This window comes from Caretta caretta, chromosome 1 (genome assembly GCF_965140235.1).
Source record: "Caretta caretta isolate rCarCar2 chromosome 1, rCarCar1.hap1, whole genome shotgun sequence".
In the NCBI taxonomy this organism is placed as follows: domain Eukaryota; kingdom Metazoa; phylum Chordata; order Testudines; family Cheloniidae; genus Caretta; species Caretta caretta.
The window spans coordinates 267536075-267550782 of NC_134206.1; the positions used below are offsets into that span (position 1 = coordinate 267536075).

The following is a 14708-nucleotide window of genomic DNA, read 5'->3' on the forward strand; positions in this document are numbered from 1 at the left end:
TTTAGATTTATCTTCTTTTAGGGTCTTTGAAGTTGAAGATTAACTACTTCTGTTCCAAGTAATGCTCAGTATGTACTATGCTAGTGGCATTACACCCACTTTGGAGACATTCAGCGTATAACTCTACATTTGCTGAGTTTTTAAAAAACACTTATAAATTACCTTTTTAAAGAAAACCTTACTTAACAAATGATTAGATATATACACTTAGGAGTAAGTATCCTTTGGGGTCAGTTTTCAATAATAATCTCTACATTTGTGCATGTAAATAATAAAGAATGTGTGAAAACAGAATCTGTGTGTGCAAATTAAGTGTGTGCAAATTCCATTTTAACTTGTAGTTTTCTATTTGTAGAAGATGAGTTGAGGCTCCTTAGAAAACTTGGCCTGCAATAATAAAAATAATTAGTAAATATTTCAAAAAGTGGCACCAAGACTTGAAGTTTTGAAGCTGTTGATTATATTTGTTGCCTGACAATAAGGTATTAAAATTTAATAAAATAAGAGGAAAGGGCACACTAGAAGAAGCACAGTGCATTGCTGTGCAGTGTCAGCGTTTGGGACTCTAACTAGCGTTCCTCTCTCGGGCTTTGATTCAGCATTTGAATGGTGTCAGCTACTCACATGCTTAATATAAGGCACATGCTTAAGGTACTATAGGTATGACTAAGGCAACGTATTCATTGTCATGGGGGAACCATCTCATGTTGTTGTGACCCTTCTGGTTATTTCCGAATCAGTATTGATGGGTTGCAGGGGGGAATAGCATCCGCTTTTCATTGTGCATCAACTAGTTTATTATAGGGTGGAAGGTGAGGAAATAGGAAGAGAAAAATAACTGTTCTTTGGGTCTCTGAGTACCTCTCTGGTGAGTGGGAAAAAGTGGGTGAATAAGGAGCTTCAATTCCAAAATGTTTGATTGAATTGCATTGATACAAGTTTCCTTTTGTAATATTTGAATGTAAGCTTGTTGCATTGTTTTTATTTGCACACTAATAATTGAAAGTTGTAATTTTAAAAAATTTAATTTATAATCGCAGTTGTATCTTAACTTGTTGATAGATGTCTGTTGTGGTTTTTAAAATCTTTGGCGTTAATGGTGAAATTGACATCAAAGGTGAAGACACAGAAGTATGCCTTCAGGTGAATCAGGTGATACCAAGCCAGTTGGGCAATATCAGTGTTCGACATTATCTTTGCAACAGAACTGTGGGTAAGAAATAAGAGATTTCAATTCTACTCTCACTATTGAATTTGAGTTGAAAAAACATTTGTTTCTACTGTGAAAGAGTTATTGGAAGTTTTATGGTTGTCTTCCCTCTAATACATAATCATATAAAAATATCAGTATTAGTCTCAAACTTAAAATACCAAAAAAGCCTTGTGATTCTATTAATGTTAGAATACCTGTTATCAATCAGTTTAGAATCACTGTTCCAATTATCTTCTTTCCTAATTATCAAGCAATGAGTGGGAGGGAAATAAAAATAGAACTGCTCAGGATGGTGAGTAAAAAACAAAACAAAAACCAAATGAATTACATTGAATTCTGCTGATTCACATCTTATCAAATATCCTGCATTAGATTGTTGATATTTTATAAAGCTGTAACTTCATTATTATCACTCTCTAACTTTTTTTAATTTGAATATTTCTTGGTCTGGTGAGCCTTCAATGAGAGCAGATCATTCTTTACTTCAAAATAACTTTAAAAATTCGAGTCTAAGGAAATACATCTCAACACCAACACTTCATGTTAAAGTTAAATTTCTTATTTAAGGAAAGCTACTATCTAGCCCTGTACCGGGAGGGGTGAGGTGGAATTATATGATTTTTTTAAAAGCTTGATAAGATTCTAATGCTTAAATGCTGCAGCTGTGAATGATTATTATAGTAGTGCATTGCCAATTAACAGCACATGAATCATGCTTTTGCAATGATATGTCCACCTGGTCCAGAATCACTTTTGCAGTATGTCCAAATATGTCTACGTCTGGAGCTCTACGCATCAAAATAAATAGAACTGTGTCGTGGTACGTGTCTCTTGAATGTATCATGCGATCATCATTTGTACCTTATTTCAATTAAATTAATTGCCTCTGTCCATAAATCAGATGCACAATTCCATAGAGTTCTGTGGAGCATGGCTTCCCTTCTTTAGAGGCATCCCAGGGTACATTGCAATGAAGGAAAATCCCACGGAGGTCAGGATGTGTATGAGGCTAAAAGCAACGTAGCAGAATGAGCTGGAAGACACTTAGAAAGTTACTTTCTTGGCTAATGCATAGCCAAGTATATTTGGGGAGGATAAGGGATAGCATAGGGAAAGAAATGAAAATAGAAATAGGAGAGAAATTATAATCCAAAATCTGGTTCCTGGTTAGTCATACTTCAATGAATTTAAATTAAATCCACCTTTAACTGTTTCCCATTTCCCAATCTGAAATTGTTGGAATGCCTAGAGAACTGGAGAGGTTTAATTGAAAACATCTAAATTAATATTTAAAAATAATCCCTCTGTTGTGAAAGGGATAAATTTGAAGTAAGGGCCAGAATCTCAGCATAGTTCAAGTGACTTCACTTGAGTCAGCATACTTCAGTTGACTACCATCTGAGCATCTGGCCCAGTAAGTCTACTCTTTCGTCAGGATACTCAATGTGAATAGTGTAGTACAACTTAAAAATATTTGAGTGCAAGCCTTACAAATTATTGCTATGTAACAATCAGCCAGTAAATTGATTTAAAAGGATTTTAACTATTCTTTTTGGTACTGATTATTTCTAGTGTGTTAAACCTGAAGAGATAAGAAGTAGGGAAAAGATCTATTTCTTTTGCACAGCAAATGGATAAATATGGAAACTTTATCTAATATTTCTGACCATCTTCCTCTTCTAGAAATTCCCAATTCAGTGTGTCAGTTGCCCTCTACTGGGTAGAGATAATGAGACTAATAATCAGAGACTGCTGCTGTACTTTATTAGTACACACTCCTGTTCCCTTTGAAGTAATGGGAGCAGCATCTGGCCCTTCATTCCAGCTATTAAATTGTGGTTTCAGTTTCCTCAGTTCCAGTTACTTTCTTTATACACGTTAAGGCTTTGATTCAGGGAAATATCCCTTCTTCAAGTGGTTGCACACTTGTATTTCACTCAGGTTTATGCATGCCCAGCACCGGAGCCAGAGAGTTTTCTGTAGCAGTACCTGTTGGGGTGGCGCACATGCCTTGCACATCCTTGTGGCCTCTCCTGAGGCTATATAAGGGCTCTACTGCTCTGACCCCCTTCAGTTCCTTCTCACCACCCGTGGCCTGAGTCAGAACCACCTGTGAGGTTTACTTCACATTTTTTTTCTTTTGACATCTCATAAGCTTGTGGTGGCAGTATAGCAATAATGCTCGTGCTAGAACTGTGTCAGCGAATTCAGCTTTCTGCTTTTCCTGTAAATAGTTAGTACCCGGTAGTTAGGTTTCCTTTATTGTTTTAACTTGTTTTAATTAGTTTTGAATTAGTTTTTGGTGTGATGCAGCACTCACCGAGCTTTAAGCTCTGCTTGTCTTGAGAGGTGTCTATTCACAATAATGACCCCTCCATGCTCTGCCTTTTGTGCCTCAGTAAGGAACATATTAAAGAGAGGCGCAGTATTTGCCATTCTTTTCAAAAACAGAACACAGATATCCAAAAATCTAGGCCTCAAGCAACACTTTATGAAGCAAGCACTGAAACCTGCCTCGGAGTCAGGGCCTTCAACTGCACACCCTGTCTCTTGCATGTAATCTGTTATGGAGGCTGCAGTGATCTCTGACAGATCCCTGGACTCAGACTCTTCTCCTTGGAGAAAGAGAGGTCAGTTGTCTTCAGGGCTTCCCTGAAAGAGGACCCATAAAACATATTGGAGCCCCTCAGATTGAAGAAATGTGGTTGTGGTTCTTCTTTGAAGGAGGACTGGAGACATTGCCGGGACTCCTTGGGTACTCATGTGCAAATGGGCCATCAACCTGTGTCTCCCCAGCACTTCAGCGGGAAGGTATTGGTACTGTACCATCAACTCGGGTACTGGCTGTGGGATAGCTCTTGAGTCCAGTACAAAAGACACAGTTCTAGCACCAGCATTATTGGTGGTACCATCACCACAAGTTTATGGGGCATCAAAAGTCTGTCTCTTTCTCTCTCTCATGGATTCTTCCTGTGGTACAGGAGTCCTTTGAAGTGAAGGCATCTCCTGCTGCTCCCAGTCCATCTGGATCTTTGGCTCCAGTACAGAGATTTAGTGGTATCAGTGCCGGTATCAGCCAAGAAACATGACAAAGACTCAATCCTGGCATTGTCTTCGGCACCGATGCATATTGCGTTGGTATCAATGCGATCTTCATCTTTGGCATCAGCCCTCAATCAACAAGTCACCTACTTCCATGTATAAGTGTTGCTAAGTGACCAGATTCTGAGATTTGTAGTGGCAGGTCAACATTATCAATACACAGTACTTCCTTTTGTCCTGTCCTCAGCCCCACTCATATTGATCAAGTGCATGGCAGTGGTGGTGGCGTACTGAAGGAGAAAGGGGATATGTGTCTTCCCTTACCTAGATGATGTGTTAGTGTAAGGCAGATCCAAGCACCAGGTTCTCTGCCGTGTCCAGCTTATCTATCTTCTCCATCGTCTGAGACTCACACTGAACAAGAGAAAGTCCATGTTAATTCCCACACAAAAAATCAAGTTAATTAGGCCCACTCAATTCTACATATCTGATGGCTTTTCTCCCACAGGACAGGTTCAGACTGTTTGCCAGTTATGAACCTCTCTCTAGTTATACCCCACCACCACAATCCAGGAATGTCTACTGTTACTAGCCACATGGCCTCATATACTTAAGTGACCCTGCATGCCAGGCTATGTGTTTGCATCCTTCAGGGGTGGCTGAAGTTAGTCCATTGACTGAACAGACACCGGTTGTACAAGTTGATCCAGGTTCCTCCTGCGTTTCCAATAATGGTGGATGGATAAGAAAAACATATGCAGAGGTGTGGTATTTGCTTGCCACCTCCTGATCAAGACAGTCATTACCAATGCCTCTCTGATTAGGGTGAGGTGCTTTCATAGGTGGGTGTAGAACCCAAGCTTTGTGGCTGGAGCAAGTAGCAGCTCTTCATTTCGATGTCCTCAAGCTTCGAGAATTCACAATGCTTGCTGTGCTTTTCTCCCTCTCATCAAGGGCTCATCGGTCCCGATACTCATGAACAATTCAACTGCAGTGTACTGTCTGCACAGACCCGGAGGGGCATGATCTGAACAGCTTTGTGAAGAAGTGAAGAAATTCTGGCACTTTTGCATCAGGGAAGACATTGCTCCCATTGCTGCTCACTTACCTGGCTCCCGGAATCAATTGGCTGACGATCTCAACAGGACATTCTCCTGGAATCACAAATGCTCCCTCAAGAACAGTGGGCTGAGGACCGTCTTCAAAACTTGGGGTATTTATCAGTTGACCCGTTCACAATGAAAGACAATAAGGAGTGCCATCAATTTTTCCCTCAAGTGTGTGAGCTTCGGGCTCTAATGGCAGGCCCTCCATGTGTGTTGTTTTCCAAGATAAAGAGCCTTGAGGCCTCATTCTAAATTTTTAACCAAAGTAGTTCCAGCGTTCCATCTCAACAAACAATATACTTACCTGTTGTTTTTTTTCCCTGAAGCTGCACTCAAGTAGTGATGAAGAGTGACTTTATACTTTGGACATAAGTTGAGCACTGGCCTATTATCTGGACAGAACCAATCCTTTTAGGTAATCTCCTTGGCTCTGTGTCTCATTTGCTGACAGTAGGAAAGGTAAGGCAGTTTCAGCACAGACAGTTTCCACATGTATTACTTCCGTGACGGCATATGGGGTAGCATTAAACACCCCTTTCTGAAGAGACTGTTAGCCTGAACCCTCATTGAATGGGCCATCTCAGCAGTCCTGCAGATGTCGATCATGGGGCTGGGCCTAAGAAGTACTACCATTTGGTCCCTCTGTGCATACTTTCATGCATCATTATACCATCATGACTGCTTCAAGATCTGATGCAAATTTGGGAGAGCAATTTTGCCATCACTATTTAAGTAAACTCCAAGCCCCACCTTCTAATAGTACTGCTTGTGAGTCATCTGAGTGAAATACATGTTTGCAACCACTTGAAGATGAAAAAACGATCACTTACCTTTATTGTGACGGTTCTTTAAGATGTGGTTTGCATGTGTATTTCACAACTGCCCATCTCAAAGAACAAGAGTTACAATACAGGTAAGTAATCATTTTGTTCAGGAGAGCACTTAGTTAAATGTGTTAAGTACTCTCCTGAACATGGATAGACTTAAGTGTTTTCCTGAATCATAGTCTTAAGTAATTTATTTAAAACCAAACCAAACCCAAAAAAAGCTTGCGAAGGGCTTGGTTTTGTATTTACTGTGCATAGAGATCTCCCATTGAAGATGACGAATTTTGCATGCAGAAAGAATGCAGGATCCTTATATATACATGTATACTGTTATGTCTATTACAAGCTACTTGTATGTACTGTTTGTTGCTCCTTGTACTACTTTTAAATTATGAATTAAGAGATGAGAAAAAAAGGTGATAGAAAATTGCTCACAATACATTATGCGTATGCACTATTATAATTCTGATTTATCTCAAGTATGGGGTTTTTTGAATAAAAGAGTGAAATTGGTTAATTTGTTGGAAAACTAGTTATGTTTCTACTCCTCTCTTGTGATTCTGTAACTACAATGCAGGTAGAAATGATTGCATAATGATTGCTTATTGGAGTGCCTTTTATGTGCTCTGAAATTTTAATCCTAATTTTGTTTTCTTCTACACTAGGTTCAGATCATAAATCTGTGGCTGGACCAATTAAGTCATCACCTGAAATTAATTTGAGATGGGAAAATGGGCCAAGTGCTGTAGTACACTCTCTGCTGGCTGTAAAAAATGGCTTTCTACAGTGTCACGTAGAGAATTTTAGTGCTGAATTCCTAACATCTTCCCTCACGAACATTCAGCATTTTCTAGAAGATGAAACTGTTGCAGCAGTAATGCCTATGAAGATTAAAGTTTCTAATACAAAGATTAATTTAAAAGTATGTTAACTAGGAGCCATTTTGCTTCTCTTAACTATTTAGACTATATGTTCTTGTTTCTTTGCTGATAAATTAGTAATCTGGATATAGTTAACTTCAAAGAAACTCATATCTTATTCTTTAAAGTCTTAATTGGATATTTACGATTAGATAACACTAAAGCAATTTTAAAAATCCATGAACTGGGTTAGCTCAGTGGCTTGCCTAGAGATAAATTTGGTGCATGACCAAACTGGTTATAAGAATTAATGTTTTCTACTTTGTGTCTTTTTTTCCCTTTACCATGTCATGGTCCCCAGAATAGCAGCAGCTGGGAATGTAACAGATAAGGTGTTCCAATTTCCCAGGGGTAGAATGAGCCTTTTGTAGCTTTGCAGTAACACCTGCTTTCCAATCAAAATCAGCATTAACAGAGAAGTATGCTATAGGCTCATCAGCCCTCCTTCAAGGATAGTTGTGGTGATGAGAGCTTAGCATAGAAGGAGGAAAGAGGTTATAAGGACTAACTAGAGCCCAGATTTCATGTTCTACCCTATCTAGAAATAGTTACTAAATAATACAAGCCTTTCGCACTAGTGTGGCTTAAAATAGCAACATTAAGAGAACACTGCAGTGCAGTCTCCTAGTTTTTCCCCTAGAACACTTAAAGCAGACAATGATTTCACTGGGGGGCAGCCAGAAAGGCTATTGTAAGTGTAAGGAAATTTATTTTTTAGAGATTTAGGGTTATAATATCACTGCTGCCAAAACCAAAAATTAAAACAACCTCAGACACAAATAGCCTTGGAAAATTTCAAAACAGTGAGAGATACAAGGGACTCAATTCCCAAATTTGGAACCCAAGATAAGGGAGTGCCTAATTCTACATTTAGAGCTCAAGCCTAAACTGTGCCACAGTCATGCTTAAATTTAAGCGCTGCTTTAAGTTGCACCAGCTGGGGCAGTCTCCATTCTGCCAGCTCAAGGAACCGGCACAGTTCTGATTCCCTCCTTGTTCCAACAGCTCCTTGTATGCTGGCTTTACACTATCTGAAGATTGTCTGTGCTAGGGAAATTTTCAACTGCTTGCTTAGGCAATTTTAAAGTGCCATTTGCGCCACTGGAGCAGCACAAAGGGCACTTAGTGAAGGCTTTTGCAGCTCAAATGGTCACTTAAGCACCAAGTTGAGTGCCCAAATTCAGAAAGGAATGCTTTAATGTACATCCCCCTAATTTTGAAAACTGGGCTTCTGTATTTTCCTGGCAGGGGGGCAGGCTCAGGCAACGCTTTTTTGACAAAATAGTCAATTTTGTAGGTAAAGACTGTACATTAAGCTGATATTAATAAGAGGTTATGGGCAGTGAAGAATTCACTGTATGTGCATCCCTCACCAAGTCACCATGAAGTCAATCAATTCTTTACTTTGTGGCTGGATTGCCCATTTAGTGGGATATTTTCTTTGCACTGAAGTTGACACACTGTTTCCTGAGTGAGTTTTGAGGGTGGTTTTTTCATACCGCAGTCTTTGCTCTTTGAAAGAGCCATCACACTTTAACAGTTTGTTTTTGTTATGTATTTGCTGATGCTGGTAATGCTTTTGATGTGTTTACTTTCTGCTGGCATTAGACACATGGCTCTGGTAGACAGGAACAGTGAACCGTAATTGAGGAGAAACCACCACAAGCAGTTTGTGAGGTTTCTTTTGTCTTTTTTTCTGCAGTGGTATCGCTGAGCTGTGATAGCTATCATCCCAATGTAAATTCTTTAAAAAAAAACCTTCCCCCAAAGTATGGTAGGTGCAGCCCTACTGTCTTTAAATAGTCCAAGGGACAATCAGATGAGAGATTATACAGCACTGGTTTCTTAACTCCATTTCTGGTGAGGGCTCCTGTACTAAAGAATGTCTTGCTTTGCTTTGTTCTCATTGAGGTATTCTAGTCAAACCATATATGCTGACTTCAGTGGGCTTTCATCAGACATAAATTTGGCTCTTTGTTTTTCTGTAGGTCATACTAATTTTAATGGCACTGAAGTTTTGTAGATATCGGATTAGAAAATTCTGTCTGAATGCACTTCTAATGAGAGGGGTTTGTGAGTTTCATTAAGTCTGTTCAAATATGTTTACCCGAAGTTTTTGATTAGCTGGTTTGATTTCCTACCATTGATAAAGAGAGACAACATTAAAAATCCTGTTTTTATTACTTTTATTCTGTAGGATGACAGCCCACGTGATAATCTCTCAGCTCCTGAACCAGCCCCTGTAACACTGCATATTGACCTACTTTTGTTAGAGAGGAATGACGATGGTTCTTTTTGCATCAGAGGTGTGTATTGATAGATTTTCCCCCAAATCTAAGATGTTAACAATTGAAAGTACATGCTGCTATATTTATGTAATGTTTCTACTTTGTGTGAACATTGTTTTGGACATGCAGCTAGTAATTAAAAGTGAGTTACCCCACAGAATTGCTAATCGCACTGTGACTATGTCTACGCTATGAGCTAGGGGTGTGATTCCTAGTTCTTGTACACACACTTGTACTAGCTCAGAGCTAGTGTGAATATAAGAGGAATCACTCCTGTAGTTCATAGCGTAGATGTAGCCACAGTGGACATCATACATTAAAACTGAAACTTAAGTACAGTCTAGCCAGGGAAAACAATCCCCAATAGCAGTGTTTTGACTGTGGCCCTGGTCCTGCAAGTCAAACCAATGGATGCATAGTGGTTCATATCACTTCATAGCACATGTATTCGACTCCAGATTCTTTCAGAGATGACTAAACACAATTTAATTGTCTAAATGTTGCAGAGAAGTGGTGACTTGTTATCTCAGCTATTTCTTATACATATATATTACAGGTAAATACATAATGAACACTAATTACTGTTACTTATTACTATTTATTTGCATAGCAGTAGCAACTAGAATCCACAGCCCCATTTTGCCAGATTCTGTACATATAATAAGGAAATAAGTTAAAGCATTGTATGACGGAATGCTGAACCAGCACTCTCATCACTGATTAACCTGTTACCCCTCTGGGAGGGGGTTGATTAAGGAGAGGAGTCTCTGATTACCAGATGAGTTTGGAGCTCGCATACTAATTAGCCCATTAACAAGAAGAGTGGATAAAAGAGCACAGGAAGGAAGTGGGAGATGGAGAGAAGCAGAAGAGAGAGGTTGGGCCTAACAAAATGGAGTTCTCTGGGAGGAGACACCTTGTCTCCCCACTCCCTTTTGGAGAAAGGACAGTAAAACTGGATGACATTGTTAATACTGTGACTAATTGAATATAGAAGGTGGTAGAGTAAAACACTAAATAAACTTAACGGTGGTGTGTACATGAGGGAAGACCTCTGAGCGATCTGTGTGAAGCAAAGAGGACAGGAGCAGTAGATACCTTATCAGATGTAGTTCAAAACAAAAAAATTCTCTGTCTAGAACAAGTATCTGCTTGTGATTCTGTGTATTATGGAGATACTAGAGCAGTTCCATAGGAAGGATTGCATTGACATTTGCATCTAAAACTGGGATTTAACCTCTTTGTTACATATGAAAAACATACCTGTGTGCATACACTCATTTGCGTACAAACACGTAATTTGTCTGGGTGTGTGGACATATGCAGTATGATTTGTGTGTATATAGTGTAACAACATGGCAATAAAGACTTCTACCACTTACCTTGCACAGATACTTAATGAATCCACCTATATAAAGTGAGGATAGCTTGCATATATTTTTGTGTTATACATCATCTGGTACAATAGAATTATGCTTCTTAGTCATCGTAGATGCTTCAAAACTGAAAACTGTGAGTGTTTGTTATTGTATGTGCAAATATACAATTCTAAGGTCTCTTTCAATCATTTGTATACTTCTCCCCATTGGGTAAAATTTATTTAAGTTATAAAGTTCTCATATGTTTCCCTAATCCTTTGGTGTAGACACCTTAGGTGCAGTGGATGCCAAAGTGGAGTTCAAGTACCTTCAGCAATGAAGAGATATGTGTATCTGTATATATAGTCATGAACCCTGAAGTATGTTTTTTTAATACAATGGCAAATTCATGTAGTTTAGAGAGAAATGTTTATGAAGATTTAGATTATTAAAAAACTGCACCTCTCATTTTGCCCTGCCTGCAAGTACATTAAACACTCGAGTGTATCTTTAATCATGTTAAATAGAAGAAAGTTTCTTTAATGTTAAACTTGGAAATATATAAAATTGTCTTGTGTTAAGGATCTGGTTCAGAAGGCTTTTCACACCTTGTCTTCATATGTAAGTACAGGCCCCATCCTGACTGGAACCCTTGGGGTATGTCTACACTTCAGTTAAAACCCACGGATGACTTGAGTTCATGGGACTTGGGCTGCGGGGCTGTATAATTGCAGTGTAGACACTCAGGCTGGAGCCCATGCTCTGGGACACCAGGAAGCAGGAGGATCTCAGAGTCTAGGCTCCAGCCCGAGCCTGATTGTCGACACCACAACTTTACAGCCCCGAAGCCCAAGCCCCATGAGCTCAAGTCAGCTGACACTGGCCAGCCGTGGGTGTTTAACTGCAGCCTAGACATACCCTTAGGCACTATTGTAATACACATTTATTATTATTATTTTATTACTATTAACAGACAAAACTCCCATTGACTTCAGTGCAAGTTACATGCATATGACGATCCCAGTCTAAAATATTATTTAGATTTTTTTGAATAGTTAGTTTCCGTATGTTAACTAATCATTTAAAATAATTTTTCCATGATGATGATTTTGACATTGTTCATATTTACTATTTCTTTAAGCTGCCATATATATATATATATATATATATATATACAGGCACACCTTTTCTCTCCCTTCCAAGATGTATACCTTTTATTTTAATGTGATATTGACAAGAAGATGTAGGTATAGTTATACTTAATGTTAAAATTGTACTTGTTGGCCGTTTTAATTCAATATTAACAAGATTCAATAAAAATTAAACATTTCAAACTTCCTGCTGTGTCTCTATGAAACAGATAATCAAACGCTAAGCAATGATGTGTTGAACTACAAGAAATCGAGTGCTACAGTGCAGCAAGTGAGTGGCGTTACCAGACACAAAATGCAGGATTATGTGTCTCAAGCCACACAGACTTCTCCAGAAATCCTCAGACCTTCTACATCAAGATGGGCTACAGCTGACTTCCTCAGAGAGGAGGTAATGATAAACCTAAGTTAATTTTATTTTAGTTTTATTAAATTGCATTGTAGTAATAAGCAGTCAAAAGTGTTTAATTGTTACAGATTATATATTTTGACTGTTAGAATATCATTTTTCTTGAGAAACTTGTTTTTGTGTGAACATAGAAACAACAAGGCACAGACACCATACTATGGTTAAACGCAGAGGATGCAACTTTAAAACTATTGTCTAATTGGGGTACCCACCCCAAAATAGCCGGCAGAGTTGTTCCAGTGTGGATTTCAACTGGTACCAATGTCCCGGGAATACCACAAACCTTAGGGGGAGTGTGAAGGCCATGCCCCCTCTATAGCCTCAAGCCTGCCCAGAGATTCATCCCTCACACCAGAGGTGGGAGGGTTAAAATGAGATTGAGCCACCAGCTGCATGAGACATAGAGGCATATTGCCTCACCATGCAATATGTGTGCCCAGGACTCATACCCAAACAGCTCAGTCACACCTTTCCTAATCCAGCCACACCAGAACCTGCCAAAGTTGAAACTGTGATGTAAACTTTCCAAACCATACCTCCTGGCTGTTGGGTGGCAGGTGAGAACCCACTCAGCAGTTTGCCATATCGTAAAAGTCCCTTCTTAGACCCCAAAACTGGCAATCAGCCTAGCCCATGCATCACCAGAGATCCAGCTACTAGATTAAGGGTGGGACTGACACAAGGAGCTCACAGTGGCCACCTTGCCTTGGCAGCAAACTGTTGCATCAACCCCCGCTTCATGCTGCACTATCACCAAATGTGAGCTAATCACCTAGCTGCAGAACATGTCTCCACTGCACCCTACAGCATCAAAGCTGCCCCCCAGCTAGCCGGGTGAGCATCTGGGCCCAGCATTTGTAAATGTTACTCTGACAGGAGAAAGTTGCCCGTACACAGACTAATACCTTTCTCTTTCAATTTAATCCTTGCAGCTTATTGAAGAAAACGAATGTCTTAAACAGGAACTAGCCAAGGCTAAAATGGCTCTGGCTGAGGTCCACATGGAAAAAGACACTCTGCTTCATCGTATAAAGAGGATGACTATTGAACATCAACAGTAGTGGATAATGTGTTCCAAAAGATTGCACTGGAGTAAGAAGGGCTGTATTTAAATACTGTTTGTGAATTAGTGGAAGACAGTCTTTTGACAGGAGCATAGAACAACGTATTTGTGGAATAAATACTATTCTGAGAATTTACGAAAGATTAGGATTAGACATTGCAATTGTGTTTTTCTGTTTAGCCCTGTTTAAACTGCAGTGATGCAGGAAAAATCAGTTTATACTGTACTTTACTAATTTTCCTAACAACAAGGATATGATCCTCTTAATTGTAATAATATCAGAGGAAATGTTATCTGGGGAACTGATCTGATAATGAGATAGTTCAAGGGGAAGGGAAGATGTTTACATGAGTAATTGAGTAAAATGTGTGTCATGCAGCATTGATATATGGTATCTTTATTCGCTAAGATTTAATGAGTTTACTTTTAACAAATATTTTAAAGGAGATTACATTTGCACTATAAACTGAATGGATCCCATTCTCTGGACATTAAAACTTAATATAATTGGCCTCAAACTGGCCTAAAGTCAGTGTAACTAGCCCAGGCAGGATCACCAAGTTTAAGAGTAATCTTCCTGTGGCATAGAGACTTACACGGCTCTCTTCCACTGCTGGTATATTTGGGTAAAGGATTGGGACCTTAGGACAAGGATCGTAGCATTGGATACCCCTGCCAGGCGAGTCTTTTGCTTTATTGTGGGTATTGCAGTCTGGTGTAATTCAGATCATCACTTAAACTGTTCTACCCTATGCAGAAGGACTTGTCGTGCACAGAGACAGCAACCAGATCAGGGGTCTGTGCAAGATGAGCTTTAGCCATCTTTACACACACCCCTGCCCCACATGCTGCATGGCTCAGCCACGCCCAATGTATTTAAATATGTAACTGTTCATTTGTTAAAACAAAAACTTACTAAGGTTCATAAATTGTATATTTCTGTGTTTGAAAGAAAACTTTAGAGAATTATTAATTACCCTGTTGAACTTGAGAAGTTACATGAAAATGTAATTATGCAGTTTAAACTGGGTGATTTGTACAAATTGAACTATAATTTTCAGCTAAAAGAACTGATACAAATGTATAAATAAAAAGCACAAAATACAGACTTTTAGAGTGTGCTTCTATCAATTTTAACAACAACAAACAAAAACATGTACATTCCTTTGAGACTTTGTTTTTGCTAGATGTAATTCACTGAATAATTTAATTAGTGACCTTGTTGCATCTGGCAACTGAAGACATTTTAATTGATACTACACTTTTTGTTTCTGCACCATAGGATATTTGAAGGAAGTTTTGTTTGCAGATATGCAAACAAATCTATCATA

The 14708-nt window shown here is 39.0% G+C and overlaps 1 protein-coding gene across 4 annotated transcripts in view; it reads left to right on the top strand.

Annotated features, from left to right (window-relative positions):
* BLTP3B (bridge-like lipid transfer protein family member 3B) overlaps window positions 1-14485 on the top strand; it is an 82022-nt gene extending 67537 nt beyond the window's left edge. For 3 of the 4 annotated variants that reach the window (XM_048835467.2, XM_048835466.2, XM_048835468.2), the window contains 5 exons: window positions 1063-1213; window positions 6854-7110; window positions 9306-9414; window positions 12115-12296; window positions 13247-14485. In XM_048835467.2, the coding sequence (XP_048691424.1) occupies window positions 1063-1213; window positions 6854-7110; window positions 9306-9414; window positions 12115-12296; window positions 13247-13375 (828 nt within the window). In that variant the 3' untranslated portion in view covers window positions 13376-14485. Of the gene's footprint in view, window positions 1-1062; window positions 1214-5209; window positions 5469-5687; window positions 5821-6853; window positions 7111-9305; window positions 9415-12114; window positions 12297-13246 lie in introns of those variants that run through there. The other variant, XR_007354538.2, reaches the window with a different exon arrangement.
* Window positions 14486-14708: the final 223 nt, after the last annotated feature.